The sequence below is a fragment of the Artemia sp. Qi Xiang Cuo genome, chromosome 4 (genome assembly GCF_049724085.1).
Source record: "Artemia sp. Qi Xiang Cuo chromosome 4, ASM4972408v1, whole genome shotgun sequence".
Classification (NCBI taxonomy): domain Eukaryota; kingdom Metazoa; phylum Arthropoda; class Branchiopoda; order Anostraca; family Artemiidae; genus Artemia; species Artemia sp. Qi Xiang Cuo.
The window spans coordinates 44,664,755-44,685,190 of NC_142797.1; the positions used below are offsets into that span (position 1 = coordinate 44,664,755).

The 20,436-nt window shown below is 33.2% G+C and overlaps 2 protein-coding genes across 2 annotated transcripts in view; one reads left to right on the forward strand and one right to left on the reverse strand.

Annotated features, from left to right (window-relative positions):
* EMC10 (ER membrane protein complex subunit 10) overlaps positions 1–3,554 on the forward strand; it is a 67,683-nt gene extending 64,129 nt beyond the window's left edge. The window contains exon 6 of the mRNA XM_089087885.1: positions 3,368–3,554. Within this exon, the coding sequence (XP_088944011.1) occupies positions 3,368–3,445 (78 nt within the window). The 3' untranslated portion in view covers positions 3,446–3,554. The remainder of the gene's footprint in view (positions 1–3,367) is intronic.
* Positions 3,555–10,077: 6,523 nt separating this feature from the next.
* On the reverse strand, positions 10,078–19,434 carry LOC148953153 (uncharacterized). The gene is made up of 3 exons (XM_089087886.1): positions 19,290–19,434; positions 11,733–11,941; positions 10,078–10,338 (listed from the first exon to the last, which is right to left on the reverse strand). Exons 1-3 carry the CDS (start codon positions 19,432–19,434, stop codon positions 10,186–10,188), a joined length of 507 nt encoding a protein of 168 aa, XP_088944012.1. The 3' UTR covers positions 10,078–10,185.
* Between the last annotated feature and the right edge of the window lie 1,002 nt (positions 19,435–20,436).

A 20,436-nucleotide genomic window follows, 5' to 3' on the forward strand; every position in this document is an offset into this window, starting at 1 on the left:
AAGTCATCCTAAAAGACATAGTTATTAAATTTTCGACTGTGTCGAACAAAAGGTCTATCTCGAAATTTTAATTGGGTGACTTTGAGAAAAAAATGAGCGTGGGAGGGCGCCTAGTTGCCCTCCATTTTTTTGGTTACTTAAAAAAAGCACTAGAACTTTTAATTTCCGTTCCAATGAGCCCTCCTACGATATTCTAGGACCACTGGGTCAATACGATTACCCCTGAAAAAAAAAAAAAAAAAAAAAATCCGTGATCTTTCTTATGGCAAAAAATGGAAAATTCCACATTTTTTTAGATAGGAGCTTGAAACCTCTACAGTAGGGTTTCTCTGATACGTTGAATATTATGGTGTGATTTTCATTAAGGTTCTATAATTTGTAGGGGGTCTTTCCCCCTTTTTTCGAAAATCAAGCCAAATTTTCTCAGGCGCGTAACTTTTGATGGGTAACATTAAACTTGATGAAACTTATATATTGGAAATCAGCATTAAAATTTGATTATTTTGCTGTATCTATTGGTATCAAAATCCCGTTTTTTTTAGTTTCGGTTATTATTGAGCCGGGTCGCACCTTACTTACAGTTCGTTACCACGAACTGTTTGATTACATCGAAAAATCAAAAATTGATCACACATCGAGGAACTATTTTTTAAATATGTGTTGTAAATTTTCATCAGTACTTTCTTCTTTCGATATATATTCCTTTCAAATGTATAGAAAGTTGACTGATGAATCATTTGTTGATTTGCTGATTCACAATATTCCTTGAACTAACTCAACATATTGCCTCAAAAATTTCTAATATTTGTTCCAAAAGTTTTATTTTGGGACCAGCTGTCCACACTGTTTAATTATGGTATCTAAAGAAAATGTTTTGGCAAAAAAATTATCGTTTTGAAATAGTGAAATCAAATTGATAGTTGTAACTGAAATTATTCTAAGAAATATTGTTTTCTTTCCCATAACCTCGACTAGTATTGCGTTTTACTTCGTTTTGTTGATGTTGATGTGTTTTTTTTGTTGATGTTGATGTTTTTGATAATCATAGTAAAAAAAATCAAAAGACATATCGTTCTCAGGAGTGTTCAATGGACTCTAGCCTTTTAGAGGGTCTTTTACGAGTAGTCCCATTCTTTCTTTATGTAGCTCTTAATTCTATACCTTGATTAGTATTGTGATTTCATTTTTTTAGCCGTTGTTGATTTTATGACAAAAAAAAACAAAAAAAAACAAACAGACTGTTCGAAATACAAATCATTTTCAGTAAAGCGCAAATGAGGCTATAGCCTCATTTAGACAGGCGGTACTCCTCCTCTTTCTTTTGTGGTAATTTCTTTTCGTTTTAAGTTTGGCTCAATTATTCATTTTTATTTCTGTTCATTTTATGTTCCATTTATTGATCCATGGTACCATGGTACTGTCTGTAATGTTTAACGCTATTATTTATTTTAATTCTTCTTCCCTTTAGGTTTCGTTTATTGGTTGACAGTAATTTCTTTATATGATTGTATTTTTGCTCGTTTTGGCCTACTTTTCTTTGATTTTTTATTGGGAAAATGATTTTTTTTTAATTTATGACAAAATAAATTCACTTTTCATAACGTAAATCGGTTCCATTACATTGCAAATGCCATTCTAGCCTTTAGGGGGGGGGGTCTGAGGGGGTGTCAGGTCAACTCTTGGGTGATAATTTCTGTGCGTTTTAGGTTTAATTTTTCATCTTTGATAACGTCTGTTCGTTTTGGGTTTTAATATCCACCTTTAGTTTTCTTTAAAAACCTTTTTTGAAAAGTATTTTTCTATTAATAGAAATAAAAGCCTAGGCCCTTATCTATATAATACAAGTTTACTGAAACCCTGCTTTTTAAAAACAAAATATATTTTATTTTTTTGCTAATAAAAACAGGTCGGTATAGCTAAGTTCAAGTTTAGGGCTAAGAACTTAGAGCATTTGAAAGATACGTATCCAAGATGTAATCCATTCAAAGGAATGTTCTAAAATATAGTTCATTATCAAAAAATTGTTTAGTTCTTTTCGTGGGTTTTAATTTAAAAAAAAAATTCAGAAATCGTCTTTTGATACGTCCACCGATGATAGTTTTTCTGTAGTATAACTTAAACAGCTGAGTTACGTTTGGCTTTTTTTTCTTACTTTGTATGGCTACTTTGCAATATAGCCATTCTTAAGTTTAATAGTGCTTTTTGATCCGTCTATGTCAACTGGAGACGGTTGTTATGTGTTGTAATTGATTCAGGGTTATTTGGACTTTTTTCTCCGAGCATTTTAATTTATTGGCCTTGAGAAAATCTTCTCTCTCCCCTTGTTGTAAGACGCTTAATCTGAATAGCTTGGAAATGATTAAATCCTTTATGTATTTAGACGAAGTTCTGGATTTCTGAGTAATTTCCGCAGGTTGAGATCATTCAGAAAGTTTTGTTAAGGAAAATTTGTTGAATTGAACAAGTGGAACGTGGCAGAGAGAGGACAAAAGGATTCTGGTTGAATTATAAAATAAATTTAATATAGATGTTGGTTAGGGATTAGACCTATTTGCATCATAGATAGTATAGCTTTGTTTTCGCTATTGGTGTATGAACTTAAGCTAAGAGTATTTTGCTAAGTTCCTAAGAAATTGGCTCAACGAGTCTCCACTTTCATTGTTTTGAGGCACTCATTGAGACTAGTTTACTTAGAAAACTAAACTACTATTAAAGCCTTCCCAAAAAATTGAACTAATGTAATACAGTTTTTGGAAGGGAGTCTTTGATAAACTCTACACTTTGGTCGTGATAACTCAAAAGGCGATATGTTACACCGCGTGAATTTTACAGGGCAGCAGATAAACTAATAAGTGCATTTTGTAAATCTTCTTTATTGAAAATTGTAAAAGCCTGCACAGTGACACTAATTCCCGAAAATGTTGGAGAAATTCATTTTTCAACATCTAGGGTGGGTGGGGTTGGTATTTTGCTTTTTTTTTATGTTTCCCAATGAAAATACCAAAAAGGAGTGTTTTTCAAAAGAAGTTATATTTTGAAACCTAGGGAGCAACAGAAAAATTTGGGGAGGGAGAGTGCCCCTCCCCTAAATTGGTGTCACTTTTCTCACGCCTGAAACGCTTTTTCGTGAAAATTAAGGTATAAAGAAACACAATAGATAATGTCACCATACCCAATAAGTATTTTTATTTATGATAACAATCCTTGACGGTTGAAGTGACTTTCTACTTTGAACCCTGTATTTGTCTTTTGTTTTCTTATATACTCAATCTCATTACTTCTGCTCTTTTAATAAGTAAAAAGTTTGTAAGATTTTCTTGTTTTTTGAATATGCTGTTTCATTCCTCACAATTTTTTTTCCTTTCAGTGGATGTATATTATACCTGTCGTCGTCTTTTTCATGATAAGTGGAGCTGGACAAGAAGCTCAAGCTAGCAGTTCTTAACCTCACTTCATATGCTAGGTCAAAACGTAATAACTGGTAAAAGGCATTGACCAATCAACCAGTGTTCTTTTTCTTTTATTATAGGAGTGTTTTCTTGTCTTAAAAAATTTTGTTTCTTGATCTCTAAATACTGTTTCTACAGGTTAGGTTTATTGATTAAATGCAGTCCTGCAGATTTATACCATTTTTCTTTCTTTTTTGAAATGCAGATCAGCTTTTCTTTATTTAAACTTCAGATTCTAAAGTAAAGTGACTGGATTGGGAAGTATATTTTTGGCTATTGTCTTTTGGGTCATGGAAAACGAAGAAAAAAAAAAATATTCTCAATAATTTTTCTGATAATTGTGAAACCTCAGGATTGTTTTGGATGCAATGTGTGTCTATTTGAGGTGCATTCCAGGATTATCTTTATTTCAAATTTATCAGTTGGGTTACGGGTAAAACAAAAAAACGAGCTTAGCTTGGCTTAGGTCTCTGAAACAAACTTGAAACAAAATCGTTTTCACGGTAAGGATTGTCTCAATAATATAACTTGCTTTTATTTGGCTAGTCTGACTCAGGTTTTTCTGAAGAGAAACTTAATTATTAAACTGTTCATGGTAACGAAAAGTAAATAAAGAGTGACCCTTGTTTAGAAAAAATTTGGTAGATTAAAAGGGTTAAATTTATATATGTAAACAGAAATACAAAACCAGACTTTCTCGACTCTTAAATCTTATCCTTTGATTGCCTAATCAGTCAACATTGGTTTGTGTAGTCACAGATCCAAGTGGAGGGAGAAAGTACCCCTCCTTCAGTTAACTGAAATTTACTTTTATACAGTTTTCCCTTCTGTTTAAACAAAGCTGTCGAAGAAAAAGAAGAATAAAATTATGCAACAATTACTCACATACATTTTAAAGCTGCAAATTTGGATCCTAAAATGCAATTCAAATATATACGCACACACACACACATATATATATATATATATATATATATATATATATATATATATATATATATATATATATATATATATATATATATATATATATATATATATATATATATATATATATATATATATATATATATATATATATATATATATATATATATATATATATATATATATATATATATATATATATATATATATATATGTATATATATATATGTATTACTCACTATGTTACAAAAGCAGAGCAAATGATAAGAAAGGTAAGATTGTTAAAACACGCAAAAATCATTAAAAGACGCAAAAAAACACGAGAAAGTCAATCTAATCAGAGGCAACGCTATAGCGTTGCCTATAGTAAAGGCCATACTGCTCCTATGTTTTATTATTATTTTTTTCCCAGAGGCACTTCATATGGAAGGGGTAGAAACTTCAAAGGGGGCTCATTCGATTGGAAATCGAGGGTTCTAGTGCCCTTTTTAAGGGTCAAAAGTGATTGGAAGGCAACTAACACCCCTTCCACACCCACCAGTTCCCCAAACACATCCAATCAAAATTTTGAGATAACCATTTTGTTCAGCATAGTTGATTTCCAGATATATATATATCTGGAATATATATATATATATATCTACGGAAATACGGAATATATATATATATATATATATATCTACGGAAAAGGGCCTGTGTGTTTGGTTGCCAATAAGACACCTCAGCAATATATTGAGAACGACTGGGGGTATTAATTTGAAACTTTCGATGCCATTACTATAACTACTTTTGCTCTTACAATTTAAATAAATCAAAAGAGTGTAAGTGTATCCAGGTTGTCAAAGATCCAGGTTGTATTCCGTAGATATATATCTACGGAATAATTTCCGTAGTATAAATATATATATATATATATATATATATATATATATATATATATATATATATATATATATATATATATATATATATATATATATATATATATATATATATATATATATATATATATATATATATATCAGGGCCGTATCCAGGATTTTTGTTCAGGGGGGTTTAAAAATTTTTTTACTTTTTTGGGGGGGGGGGGGGGTTACTAATTTTTGACTCAGTTTTCGACTAATTTTACTGATTTTTACCTAGGTTTTACTAATCTTCGACTTATTTTCGAGTCGGTCAAAAATTTCGGGGGGGGGGGGGTTCAAACGGGGTCCCCCCCTGGATACGGCCTTGATATATATATATATATATAAGTTTATAGGCCATATTAAACTTAGGATCAGAAGAAATAGAAGCCTACAATAACTCAAACTCAAAACCATCAGAAATTATTAAAGAATAAAAAAGGAAAGGAGAATAATTGGTATGGCTGTAACACTGCATATAAATTTATATAAATGTATATACAGTGGGCTGTAATAATGCAAAAGGTAAATATAACATTGGTTTAAGAATGGAAAGAAAAACAAAGAATGAAATTACAACGATGATCAAGTTAAAAATAAGTTTTATTTGAACAATGCCACAAAGTAATGACATTTGATTCTGAAATTTGGCGCTTCGCATTGATATTTCAGTTCCAAAGTTTTATCAGTTTTTTCTCAAATGAAAATTACGTGGTGGACATGAATGCAGACTTGCAGCTAAATTAAATATAGTCACTTCCTTTTTTCACATATATTTATTGATATTGGTTTGATTTTTGTTGTCTGTAGTACTGATGAGCTCATTAAGGAGATAATCAAACAACAAGTTTTAAAAATTTGGCCCCTTTGTTAAAAAGAGAGATAATAAAATATTTAATCTACTAAAACTAAAATAAATACTTGCTAGTTTATTTTGCTTGATAGGTATGTCTCTCGATTTCCTGATTATTAAATCTTACTTCGTAATGTGCACGTGTTCGCAAAAAAATTCGGCTCACCAAGTTTCTTTCCGCTTTCGCAATTACGAATAATACAAATTCGCACCATTTTTCAGTGACTGACAGATACATACTGGCCCGCTAATGTCAGAGTAAATGGGAGGAGCTATTTGTACGCACCGAGAATAAAGTGCCAGAATCATCAGCCGTGATCTTACTGTTATATTATCTATATACAGTGTTTAAACTAGAGAAAAAGAAAGTAATTAAACTCGAAGATAATGAGTCCAGAACTTTTATTCTTTTTTTTTTATAAATAAAACTTCTTTTGGATTTTAACATATAAATAATGTTCGATAAAGAAGGACTTCGGGCACTAAGCGGTCGAACATTTAGGTTCTAATTTATTCATTATACTGTGTTTTTTTAAGGGTAAAAAGCAAGGCTATCTGAAAATCATGACGGTCACGCACCTTCTGTGACCCACTTAGCCTGAATTATTTGTTTTCTAGAGCTTATGAGGCACAATTACGCTTCTCATAAGTAGCATATCGAGTAAAAATTTGACGTACATAGCTGTACATTATGATTTGTATTGCTGGATAATTGAGCCGTTTTCTTAGTTACAGCAGTAGCTGCAACCTAGTAAAGAGCGAACTACGACCCATGTAAGCGAAGTCGTCAAAGTACGTTTTCTAAGGAGCTGTCTAGGGAGAAAAATTGTTCAGTGGACCTTGATTCAGAAATGCTAGTTATTATTCATATTTAACAGTATAATTATTTGTAATCAGCGAAACAGATTTTTAAGAATTTCAAAAGGAATTGGAAACCCCTCGAAAATAAAGACAAATCCAAGTAGCCTAAGAAATACACCATTTATCCCACCATTATAAAAAACCCTAAACTGAAAACCTATTGTACTTGAACATCATTTGATCAGAAATCTTAATATACAGTGCTCTTTTTGAGTTAAAAAAAGAGGTGCCGCAGCAAAGTGCCGTTTTGCCACAAAACAATTTTCCCCGTCATTCTCTTTTTGACTGAAGAGCCATGAAACGGAGATCAGAACAGCCGGTAGATACTCTAAAAACAGTGCCGTATTCTTTAATTTTTTTTCTTTACGAATCAATTTGCCAGGGTTTGACATTCTTAACTAGAAGTTCACAGTTAAACGTCTTGAAAATCAAGGAAAATCGGATTTTAGCATTCGGTAGTGTAGCTGGCATATCTCCTTTTTTCCCGGTGATGATTTTTATAAATAGAAGGTTATAGATAATCACTTTAATGGACCTCAATAGTCCTACAGCCCTTTTTAAGTCAAGAAAAAGGATCACGCCAAAGCAAAGTGCCGTTTTCTACCACAATATAAGAATTTTGGCCCAACAGGGCCAAAATATTAGTTAATGATAATTCTGAGTTAGTCAATTGATTGAAAACTATCTAAAAGCTGCTATAAATCAGTATCTATCTATCTAGCTGCTATAAATCAGTATATATATCAGTATCTATCTATCATGCGTGCGACATTTTGTGTAATTATGTGAGTTAGTTTTATGGTATTATGGGCTTTATTATGTTTGTTTTGTTCAGTAATTGTATGTTTTTCATTGTTATTGTTATGTACTATGTTTTGTCATGTTGGTTATTATCATGTGCTATTATTTTGTGTCAATCTTTTTTCTTGCCACGGGTGGATATAAAATCCACCCTCCTTTAAATCGTGCCTCTTTCCGAAATTTCAAGCTTCTTTTATGAATTGTTCTATAATTTGTCCTTCTATGCTTGCGCCAGCCAATACTCCTCAAGCTGCTTTTCAATGTTGTAAGGAATGTATCGCCACCTTTTCCCCCTTCAAAGGTTGTTGAACATGTGAGAACTTCAACAAACTTCACGTTTTTTCGCATTTAATTAAATTTCATAAGTTCTTTTTATTTTAGTGATAGTATATATGTAGAAATGACTCTTTGTGGGGGTTGGTATAGGATGGTAAAGGTAGATAGATAGATAGCCAAGAAGAATAAGTCCGCTTGATTCCCCGTTTAAACCTGTGTCTAAATATAATAATCATTTTTGTCGCATGAATAATTGGATATATCTGAAGAAAAATGTTTTCTGATAAAATGGATAAAAGCATTACGTACTCAAAATGAATCCCTTTGCGGATGTATATGGTAAGCAAATTGCTTTCCGGACAAGCTTTTTTTGAATTTTTTTAAAGAAAGCAGTTGTACTAGGTAAATGAAACTTCCAGAGATTTTCAGGAACTGACATTAAAGCTAATTCCAGAAAATTTTGTTCACCTGGCTCTACTACTTTCTTTATATTATAGAAGAAAGTTTGTCTCAAAAGCGATTGTTTAAATAAGGGACAGATGATGTACGTTTAGGAACCAATTTTTTTTTCCTTCGCCGTTTTTATAAACTATGCCTGTTTTTGCCACTTTTACAAATTTCCTCACATCCGCCTGCATATGTCTATGTCCGATAAAGGACTTTACCTTGTAGGCCTAAGAGCAGAATTTGACCTTCTGTGCAAGGAATGCAGCAATACATATAAGTGGTGCTTTTTGAGCAAATTTCCCTGATACTAAAAAAAAGTGAGTAAATATCATAAAGCAAAATCCAGGGAGGGTGTAGAGCGTTTGACCCCTCCCCCAGAATGTTTTTCCAACTCGTAAAAACACAACAAAAATGTGTATAAATAAAATTTTGATGCGTTTTTTAAAGATTTTTTATGTGACCCCCCTCCCCCCCCCAAAAAAAAAATTATTCTCCCTCTGCCCTCGAACAAAAATCCTGGATACGGCCCTGGAAAATCGTATCTTGCAATATTACTCTAAGACAGTGTGTCATAAATGTTCGAAATTGTAATCTGCAATTTCTCAAATATACCCATGATAATTTTTACTTTGGAACTGTTGTCTATGCGACAAACTTTCACAAATTTCGGGGTAAAGTATTAGAGACGTTTGAATTATAACCTATGTTTAATGCCCTATCTGAACGAAAAATTCATCTTGAATTGTATAGTTTCATTGCCTAAGTAAGAAAAAGATCCTTTTGTAAGGTTTATTGTGTATATGTGAGAAAACTAAAAGGGACAAAAAATTCATTTTAAAAAGCAAGTTTTTCTGACTGAAGTAAATAGCTAATGAAGACTATTGCTGCAAATTGAGAAATAAGGCCCAATACGAACGAAAATAACAATGGCCAAGGTAAATAACGTGGATTAAAACAAATAATAGAGGTATTTCAGCTCTCCTTGACTGTCATTGTCCATCATCCCCGACCGAAAAACCCCGAGGAACGTGATATAAAGTATTTAGTTCAAGATTTGAAACAAAAATATTTAGCAGCTTGGCTTTCGAATTTTCATTTATATCAAATTAAATTTGTGTATGTATATTCCAAAGTTAAATAGCGCTAATGAGAAAAAATTCTGCTTCTGTATATTCTGTAAATACATAATAGCAATTTAGTACTACTCGAAATTTTGAGTAGATTCGATGTAGTTTTATTCCGATTTCGCTAATAAATATTCAGTAACCTCAAATGTTCATTAATGAACGTAACGTGGATTATAATTTCAAAACTGAGTTTAAATTCATAGTTCTCACTTCCAGTGACAATGATGTCCCAAGACCCAAATTCTTAATATGACTAGGTAGAATAAACGGAATTCGTATGTGTCTTCTTTTGATCGAATAGCATCAAATTGCTTTCTAAACTTGGTTTATGTGAAGCTTAGAATAAATAATACAAATTTTAAAGATAAATTTGCATGAATATGAAGCCCTATGAGAATACGTCACTGACTAAAGAACTCAATTTCTAGAAATTGTGCATGTTTAATGATAGTACATACAATGCGTTACATTATAATTTATGGCGTATAAAGATTAGATAGCGGCAAATTTTTTGATTTTGATGGAAATCATGTATTCACTTAGTCTTGCAACCAATCGGGCGTATCTTTGAAAAGTATTTGTCCTCCAAACTGCCAGTTAAGGAAGGAATTTGTGTGATTCAAATGTTGCATTTCTACATGGACATCGCCGGATTTTACATTTTTCGTTGTTGTCTCTGTCGTTGCTAGTGCCTATAAACAAAATAGCGAATAAATAGTGATTGGATTCCATCCATTTAGAGTACTTCTCATGCTTAAAATTTGCCTTCAGATTAACTGAATGTAATATCTACTTTTTGACAGGTTATGTTCTATTCATAAAAGTAAATAGCCAAGGATGCAGATGAGCTGTGCCTCTCACCAAAAGCTTTCTTAAAAGAGTAGCCCAGGTGGGAAATCACGTTTAGAATTTTACCTTACATCAACAAATGACACAATTGAGCATCGTTTCATTTCAGTCTGTGTAGCAGTTTAAATGCTTAGTTTAGCCTACTGTTCAGAATGTTTGATTTTAGATTTATGCAGAAAAGCTAATAAATAATGGCTTTTGAAAACGAATTATTCAACACATATGCCAATATCTAATAACTTCTAAAACTTGCAGAAACTTTTTTTAAGGAAAACTTAGAGGCAGTATATAAATGTGAAAAGTTACAAGAAAACGATCTAATGGAGGGAGTAAAATAGTTGCTGTTATTATATTCTGCATTTATTTTTATTGATAATAATAATCTGGTGCTAGAAAGTTGAAAATACTTCGTAACTAAAATAAATCAATTAGTATCATTAGGATTATTCTGCCAATCCTTCTGTCAGTGAGAATACAAGAAAATGTATTGACAAAGTAATTTTGCATGCAGTATTTTAGAAGCGACAGCGCACCTAGTATTGCGTAACGTACCTAGCATTGCCTTAGTAAAGAGTAATGTGCCCCCATGCTTTATTATAAATTCTTTTTTTTTCCATACTTCGTATGGAAGTCGTGGTCATAGAAACTTGGCAGGAGGCTCATTCAATGGAAAATTGAAAGTTGTAGTATCCTACCATCTTCTTTTCTGCCTCTGGGCACCCTCGGTCCCCCTCCCTGGTGAAGTCGGATAATATGTCTAAAAGAGTCATTGAACTAGTCAAAGGTCTAATAAGTGTGCTTCATGAGTCAACAGGGTCCCCGGGGCCCCAGGGCCTGACAACCATAAATTATGTAAGTTGCACGTTGTTCACAGATAGGTTTTTGTACTCACAGATAGGTTTGAACTACTCGGAAATGCAGTTTTCCCTAAACTCTTCAGTTCAATGTACTGATATTTGAAATGGTAAAAAAAGTTGAAGCTGCTGATGCTTTGCCGAAACCTATGGTCTTAAATTAAAATACTTACTGAACAACGTTTTTAGACACGATAATATTGTGATAAACTTGTTTGAAGTTGAAAATAATGAATTTTCTTTTGAATGGATTTAAAACTATGTTCAAAATTTGAAGTTCATTGTGTCAAATCATAGATCAATAGAGTTTAGGACTAAATATCGTGACTTCCGGCTCATGATTCCCAGACGCGGGAAATTGAATGGTTATCCAGGAGACTTACGTTAGAATAGGACTCTGTGGACGTTGTCGAATTAGTGAAACCTAGCTTTTCCTGTATTTCCTTTGTATCGAAAAAATCAGGAGACTCCCTGCAGTACTGAGCCAAGGTTTTAAAATCACAGGGTCTTTGACAGCATTCGCTGGAAGCTCCGTCCTTTTTGACAGACAGTGCCCGGTCAATCATTACCTCATCTCTTTTTTCCATCTTTCCTGCAAGATAAAAAGGTGTCCATGTCTTGCTTTATTGTAAAAAGAAAAATACTAGAGTCTAAAATATCGTCGCTATTAAGCGAGGAGGCTATAACTGACATTTCCAAAATAGGATGAACAAACATACAATTTCAACTCTCAAGCAGTTTTTTAATTCAATCCACAGTAAACTTACAGCATTTAAGTGAAATTACAAACATCCCTAAAATAACAACCTTCAAAACCTTTTATGGTAAGGGGAGAAGATTTCGCAAGGTCACCATGAATCAAATTAGAGGAAGGTCATGATAATGACCTTCCTCTAAGGAGGTCAAATTAGAGGAAGGTCAAATTATGAGGTCATGATGATGAAGGTCAAATTAGAGGAAGGTACGTTAAGATTCAAAATGAGTAATTCATTTACAAACGGAATTCTTTGTAAAAATAAAAAATTATATATTATTATGATCTTGTGGTATGTGAGTCTTTGTTTATGTTTAGTTGAAACTAAAACACCCACAACAGTTTAAGTCTTGAGCAGAAAAGGTAAAAGAAATTTAAACCCATTGCTAGGATTAGCCAATAGTAAAGCTATATCAGGTAAGAACCTACTAAAATTGGTTTTGAAAACCATTTTCCGAAAAAAGAATTTTTCAAAGGTAAGTAAAGAGCGTTATTAAATCATAAAAAAAAACAGAAATAAAGTTAAATAGTAAGTCAAGGTTAGAACAAAGAAATAAAATGAATAACCAAGTCAAACTTAAATCGAAAAGAAACTACGGTAAAGAAGACTTAGGCTACCGCCCTCTTAAACCTTTTAAAGACTAAAATGTCATTTACGCTTTACTGAAAATAGAATAAATTAAAAACAGTTTTTCTTTCATCATTATAGCACTGAAAAATCAAAATTGTTCAAATTTTCAGGAATTCTTTCTTTACACATAATTATATTTCTGACACTTAATCCAGTTCATTAGGCTGAAATGAATGGTGGTTTCATCAGTACATTCTTTCTTTTAAACACACTCTTTTGAAATGCATAAGAAATCAGTTGGTAAATCATTTATTAGCTAGAAAATTGCAAATATAACTTCAACAAATTGAACAGGTTCCTTAAAAATTTCCAATGTTCGTTTCAAAAGCTTTATTTAGGTATCAATTTCCCACAAAATTGAAAAAAAGGGTAATGACAAAAAATATGCTTTAAAATAGTCAATTATAGTAAAAAATAGTCAATTGAAATAGTGAAAAAAGGTAAAAATAGTCAATTAAATTTGAATTCAAGAATTTCAGTCTTCGAGGAATCTTTTTCCCTTCCTGTAACGTTAATTGGCACTGTGCGTTTTCCTTTTGTTTTGATGTTTTGGCAAACCAAAAACACGCTGTTCGAAATGCAAATTGTTTTCAGTAAAGCGGAAACAATATGACCCTTTCAGGTGGTTTGGGGGGTGGGGTGGGTGGGTGGGTAGGCCCACTCTTATTTGAGGTGGCACTTGCTCGGAAACACACACACTGTTCAAAATACAAATCGTATCCAGCAAAGATCGAATGACACCCTAGCTTTTAGAAAGTTTAATGGGTTGGTGACCCCGCTTTTAATTGTGACAAATATGGCGCTCTTAATTGTGTTAATTTCTGTTTTTTTCAAATTGACTTGATTACTCATTTTCATTGCTGCGATTTTAATCGATAATAGTAATTTTTCTTTGGAATATTTTGACATTTTGTATAACTTTATCTAAGCTCGTTTTACGTTTTAACATTGCTGTTTAGTCTTAGAAACATTTTTGCGAAATTCATTGTAAAAAAGGTGTTGTCATATTGTTTTAAGTTTAATTGTAAGCATGGGGTTTTAATGTGTTTATGCAATACAGAAAGAAATTAGAACTATTTATTGAGAAGTACCAACTAAAAATTATTCAGCAAAATAGCAAGGCATTTCACAATATTGATTCGAGCTGTAAATATCAAAGAATTGGCACTTATAAGAAGGGAATGTTTTAAACCACTGACAATCTAAGTTAAAAGGATATCGCAATCTTTTTGTTCAGTGTATAAGCCGAAGGAAAAAGAATCACCCTGAAAAGGAATGTAATAAAATATATGTGTGTACCATCTTCTAGAACGGATCTGAAAAGAATTTGCCGAATCATGGTTCCTGAGAAAACGATTCCATATTGTATTTCATTACGGTAGCTTAACCGTAGTTTCTTGAAAGATATATTTATTACTCTTGCATCACATGCAACTCCTGTTCTCTTTCACTTTCTTTTTAATAGAATTAAATAAAAAAAAGAGTTTTTTAAACTGAAAGTAAGGAGCGACATTAAAACTCAAAACGAACAGAAATTATTCCGTATATGAAAGGGGCTGTCCCCTCCTCAACGCTTCGCTCTTTACGCTAAAGTTTTTTATTGTTTTAAAAAATAAAGTTATGAGACAAAGTCAATCTTTAGCGTAAAGAGCGAGGCGTTGAGGAGGGGACAGCCCCTTTCATATACGGCCTAATTTCTGTTCATTTTAAGTTTTAATGTCGCTCCTTACTTTCAGTTTAAAAAACTTGTTTTTTTTATTTAATTTCTGATCGTTTTTTAGTTAATGCAACTTTTATTTTGGCTCACCGTCATTGAATAAGTAAACAAAATTTGCATAACAATTTTGCTTTTCTTTTGCTAAATGGATGTCTCTAAATTTGGTTATGACGTAATTTACAAATTAACTTACGTAACTAACTTCTATATTCGTATATTTTTCTTCTAGCAAAAAATACAAAGTTGCAGATTTTTTCAGATATGAGCTTGAAACCTATGTAATAGGGTTTTCTGATACGCTGAATCTGACGGTGTGATTTTCATTAAAATTCTTTCACTTGTAGGGGATGTTTCCCCCTCTTTAAAAAATCGGGTAAATTTTCTCAGGCTCATAGCCTTTGATGAGTAATACTAAACTTAATAAAATTTATATATTTAGAATCAGCATTATAAACCCATTCTTTTGATACATTTATTGAAATCAAAATTCCGTTTTTAAAAGTTTCGATCACTATTGAGCCGTATCGCTTGTTTTTTTTATTGTTTTTTGTATTACGTATATGTTATTACGTATATGAGGGGGTTCTCCCCTTAGTCAATACCTCGCTCTTTACGTTAAAAGTTAAAAACAAATTTAATTCACAAACCCCTGAATCACACAGGCCGTTTAATTAGAATTGATAGCTCTTTTGAAAGCACTAAAAAAAACTATAGCGTAAAGCGCGAGGTTTTGACTGGGGGGAGACCCCCCTCATATACGTCATAGTTTCCGTTCGTTTAAGGTTCAAATGTTGCTTCTCCTTTTCAGTTGAAAAAAACTTGCTTTTTTAAAATTTAATTTCTGATCGTTTTTTTAATAATATTTGGAAATCTGGTATCCCACTCATAGAAATGCCCCATGCGCCAAAAAAACTACCTCCACAGAAAGATTCCCAAGTAACCCCCTCCTCCAGCCCCATCCTCCAGAAAAAAAAATCCTTCCTGAAAATGTCTGTATACTTCCCAATAACCAATAAATAATGCTGGCAAGTCCGGCGCCCCCTTCATGGCAATTTCCCTTCCCCCATGAAAAATCCCTTCATGGGCAGATCCTCCAACATAACTCCCAAACCACCCCCCCCTCACTACCAGAAAAAAACCCTCCTGAAAATGTCTGTATACTTCCCAATAACCAATACTATATGTTAACATTGGGTAAAGTTCATAACTTTTAGCCCTCCCCCCGGGTACTTCGGGGGATTAAATCATCCTAGAAGACATAATTACCATATTTTCGACCATGCTGAACAAAATGACTATCTCAAAATTTTGATCGGATGACTTTGGGAAAAAATTAGCGTGGAAGGGGGCCTAGTTGCCCTCCATTTTTTTTGGGTCACTTAAAAAGGGCACTAGAACTTTTAATTTCCGTTTCAATGAACCCTCTCACGATATTCTAGGACCATTGGGTCGATACGATCACCCCTGGGAAAAAAAAAAAAAAAAAAAAAAAAATGAACACCCATCCGTGATCTTTCTTCTGGCAAAAAATGCAAAATTCCACATTTTTGTAGATAGGAGCTTGAAACCTCTATAGTAGGGTTCTATGATACGCTGAATATGATGGTGCGATTTTCATTAAAGTTCCATAACTTTTAGGGGGTCTTTCCCCCTATTTTTGAAAATCAGCCAAATTTTCTCAGGCGCGTGATGGGTAACATTAAACTTGATGAAAATTATATATTTCAAATCAGCATTGAAATCTGATTCTTTTGATGTATCTATTGGTATCAAAAACCCGTTTTCTAGAGTTTCGGTTACCATTGAGCCGGGTCGCTCCTTACTTACAGTTCGTTATCACGAACTGTTTGATAAGGCTAATTCACTTGCTTTTTGTCCTGTTAAAAAGTATTACATGTTTTAAGGGTGGAAAGTGACCGAGGGCAACTAGCTTCCTACATACTCTTTTTTCTAAATGCATCCGATCGAAATTTTGAGCTAGCCATTTTGTTAAAAATAGTCTAAAGGTAAAATAACTATGTCTCCAGAGTTGACACCCCCCCAACAGCCTGGAGGCAAAGGTTCTAAGTTATAAAAACTCCCCATTGTTAACCTACAAGGTTCTTATGGAAGGGATGGTCGTATAAACTTTGAAGGAGGCTCATTCGATTGAAAATCAAAAGTTCTAGCTTCCTCTTGATTTAAGATTTTTAACAGTCAAAAGTGAGTGGAGGGCAACCAGCTCCCCCCACACCCTTTTCCCCCAAATTCCTCCGATTAAACTTTTGAGATAGCCCTTTTGTTCAAAATAATTCAAAGGCCAAATAACTATGCCTCAAGGGTTGAAAAAACCAAGACGTACCCCGGGGCAAGGGCTGTAAGTTGTGCAAATTGCCCATTGTTAAAATATAAAGTTTTATGGAAGGAGTGGTCGCATAAACTTTGGAGGAGACTCATTCGAGTGGAAATGGAAGCTTCTAGCTCCCTTTTTAAGAATCAAAAGTGATTGGAGGGCAATTAGCCCCCGACACTCTTCCCCCCTCCCACATGGATCCAGATTGAGATAGCCATTTTGTTTGAAATAGTTCAAACGTCAAATAGCCATGCCTCTGGAGTTGAAAACCTTTCCCCCAGTCCCAGGGCATGGACTGTAAGTTATGCTAGTTGCTCTTTGTTAACATAAAAGACTTTTATGAAAATGGTAGTCGTATAAACTTCGGAGGGAGCTCACTCGATTGGAAATGGAAAGTTCCCCTGCCTTTTTTAAGAGTCGAAAGTGATTGGAGGTCAGCCATCTCCCCACTTCCTTTTTTCCCCATAATGTATTTTATCAAAATCTTGAAATAGCTGTAGTGTTCAAAATAGTCCTATTTCAAGGCTAAAAAAAGAAAAAAAGGGATTGACTGGATAAAAGTGAATTCTTTCGAAGAGTATGGAGTCAACTAGGAGTAAAAAGAAAGAGAATTATTATTCCGTATTATTATTAAAAAGAATATTTTCAAATTCGGTTGATGTGTTCAAATAAATGCACGTGTACGTCAGTTATAGAAGGATTGCTGGTTTGCTGTGTTTATAAGATTAAGTTTATGTCTTTACTGAAAAATCTCCGTCTTTTCTAGAACTCTATTTGAATAAAATCTCTGAAGTAATTGAAAATCCTTTTGACGGAATCATGATATGCAACTATTTTATTATAACAAGCAAATGCAATCTTATCCCAATCTTAAAACAAATAATGATTTTCCATTTTACGAAAATAAATGTAATTATTCAGGAGACATCAATAAAAACGATGTTGTTGCGAGAATGGAGAGAGGGGGCCAGAGGAGACTATGCACCCTTTTCATGCATTCAATCATACAAATCACAAGGACAGGCACAGGCTACCGTGCACCTGCTTTGGGCCCCGAAGTGTTAAGCAGCAAAGCTTCCAAGCCAATGGGTAGTATAGTACAACTTTGTGGACAAAGTTGGTACTTGATAAATTGGTACTTGTCTGTTAAACGAAACACAATCAAGAATTACGCTGTGCGAGTTCTTACAGAAACTCTTGGGATCGCTAATGATTTGCTTATTTTGAGTGAGAAAAACTATGGTGTATGTATATTTTTATTAGACATTTAATATGTAGAAGTGGTTAAGGGTTAGGTTAGGTATTTAATATAATGCGTTCTGCGCGGCCTGCTTTCCATAATTATCTGTCGTATCTTCCATTATTTTTTCCTACAGTATTATATTGTCATCATGTTTTGGTATATTTCATTACGATTAATCTAACTTCACTTCTTGGGTGTGTTTTGTTTAACGGACAAGTATCGAAAATTTTTTACCGGGGATTGGTCGTCAGGGCAGGTTTTTTCTGTGGTAGCTTTCCAGGAAAGTGACCAAGAAATGACCCATATAAAGATTCTTTTGGATAGGATAGGTAGGTACTAACAGCCAATTAAACTTCACCCCGAGAAATTTTAGATAGTTGTCCTTTACAATAAAACGCTATCATGCTTTTTTGTTTTGTAATCTGTAGACCCCAGACTTCTGAAACTTTGAAACCTGCTAGCATCTCGAGCAAAAGGAGCCTATATTCTAAATTATTTTAGGAGAAGTGTCATCAACTGTAGAGCTTACTTTTGAATAGGGTTTTTTCGGTGAAGTCGGTCGAGTGATAAGACCTTTTCGTTCACCGGATACGACTACTCCTGAAAAAGAAGCCGCTTTATATATGCCTTATTTGTCGTTCGAGCTTAAAAAGCACCAAGAAAGATTGGAGCTGCCGGAAAAACTAAACACAAGCATTGAAAATCCTTCTATGATTTTGGTTCAATGGAGGTGCCAAATACCTTACTTTCCACTAAAATATTTGGGACAGGGCCGTACAGGAGGGGCAATAGGCCTACTTTGCTCTTTCAATGATAAAGCAAGGAAACCATTGCGATATTTTGGTCCAAGAAAGGAGCAAAAACCCCGCTTTTTCACCGAGTAATTTTTTTCCACCGAGTTTTTTTTTTTTTTTTCTGTTTTTTTTTTGGCATTTTAGTGTGTCAGAACTTAGTTCGTTTCTGTGCCGAATCAGTCCATAGCTTGGAATTTTTTTGTACATATTCATTATATATATATATATATATATATATATATATATATATATATATATATATATATATATATATATATATATATATATATATATATATATATATATATATATATATATATATATATATATATATATATATATATATATATATATATATATATATATATATATATATATATATATATATATATATATATATATTTTAGCTTGCTTTTCTCCGCGTGCACTCCCAGCTTGAGCTAGTTTTTGCACCAAGTCGGGACTTTGCTCGTTCTTCCACTGAGCCAGTCTTTATCTCGGACTTGCGTCAATTTTTGCGTCAAATCAAGGTTTAGCTTGTTTTTGCACCCAGTCATTTCACTGCTTGAACTTCGGTGGTTTTGGCACCAAGATGGGACTGACCGAGTTGCCATTTTTTACTGAAAACAGACTTAACCTTTTTGACCTGAGTTAGTTTCATTTTGTTACACCATGTCAGTTAAAATTAGCTTTTAGACATAGACTTAGCCAAGTGTAAGTCTTATTGCATTGATATTATAATGTTTTATTGTCCCAGTTGAAGCAAAGTATACCTAGTCTATCTTTCTGCTAAAAAGTTGGTAGTCAAGGGAGTTTGGAGGGGTAGTGTGTTTAAACTTCACATCCAATCATGTAGATTTAGATCTCTCACATGACTCGGACCTTAGCAAGCTTTAAAATATCCACCTTTTTTTTTTTTTACTAAAATTCATTTGTGAAGAATGATGCAATTACATAATTTGAAATTCTTGTCCTTGGGTCGTGTCCTCCTTTGAGGGGACCTTTAAACAAAACCAAGAACAAACAAGCAAAAAACTAGCCTAAACAAAACATATGAAGAACAACACAGCAGATGCTATACAAAAAAATGGAAAACTTTCCTTTTGTCTTCTTTTTGTTTTTTGTATTACATCTGTTTTTTTTTTTTTTTTGGTGATCAGGAAGCAATTTGGTTCCCAGGTCGAAATGTATCTTTACGCAGGGAAGAAACTTCCCAAGGTCTGAAACTTTAGCGTAAAGAGCGAGGCGTTGAGGAGGGGACAGCCCCTTTCATATACGGAATAATTTCTGTTCGTTTTAAGTTTTAACGTCGTTCCTTACTTTCAGTTAAAAAAAAACTCATTTTTTTTATTTAATTATTGAATGTTTTTGAATTAATGCAGGTTTTGATTCTGGCTCACCGTACATGAATAATTAAAACAAAATTTGTATATTAATTTTATTTTTATTTGGTTAAATGGCTTTCTCGAAACCTGTTTAATTTTATTTACGAACGATTTTATTAGTAATAAATATATGTAACTTACGAATTAACTTACGTAATGAACTTCTATTTTCATATATTTATAATGTGTGTATTAGGGGGCTCGCCCCCTAGTCAATACCTCGCTCTTTAA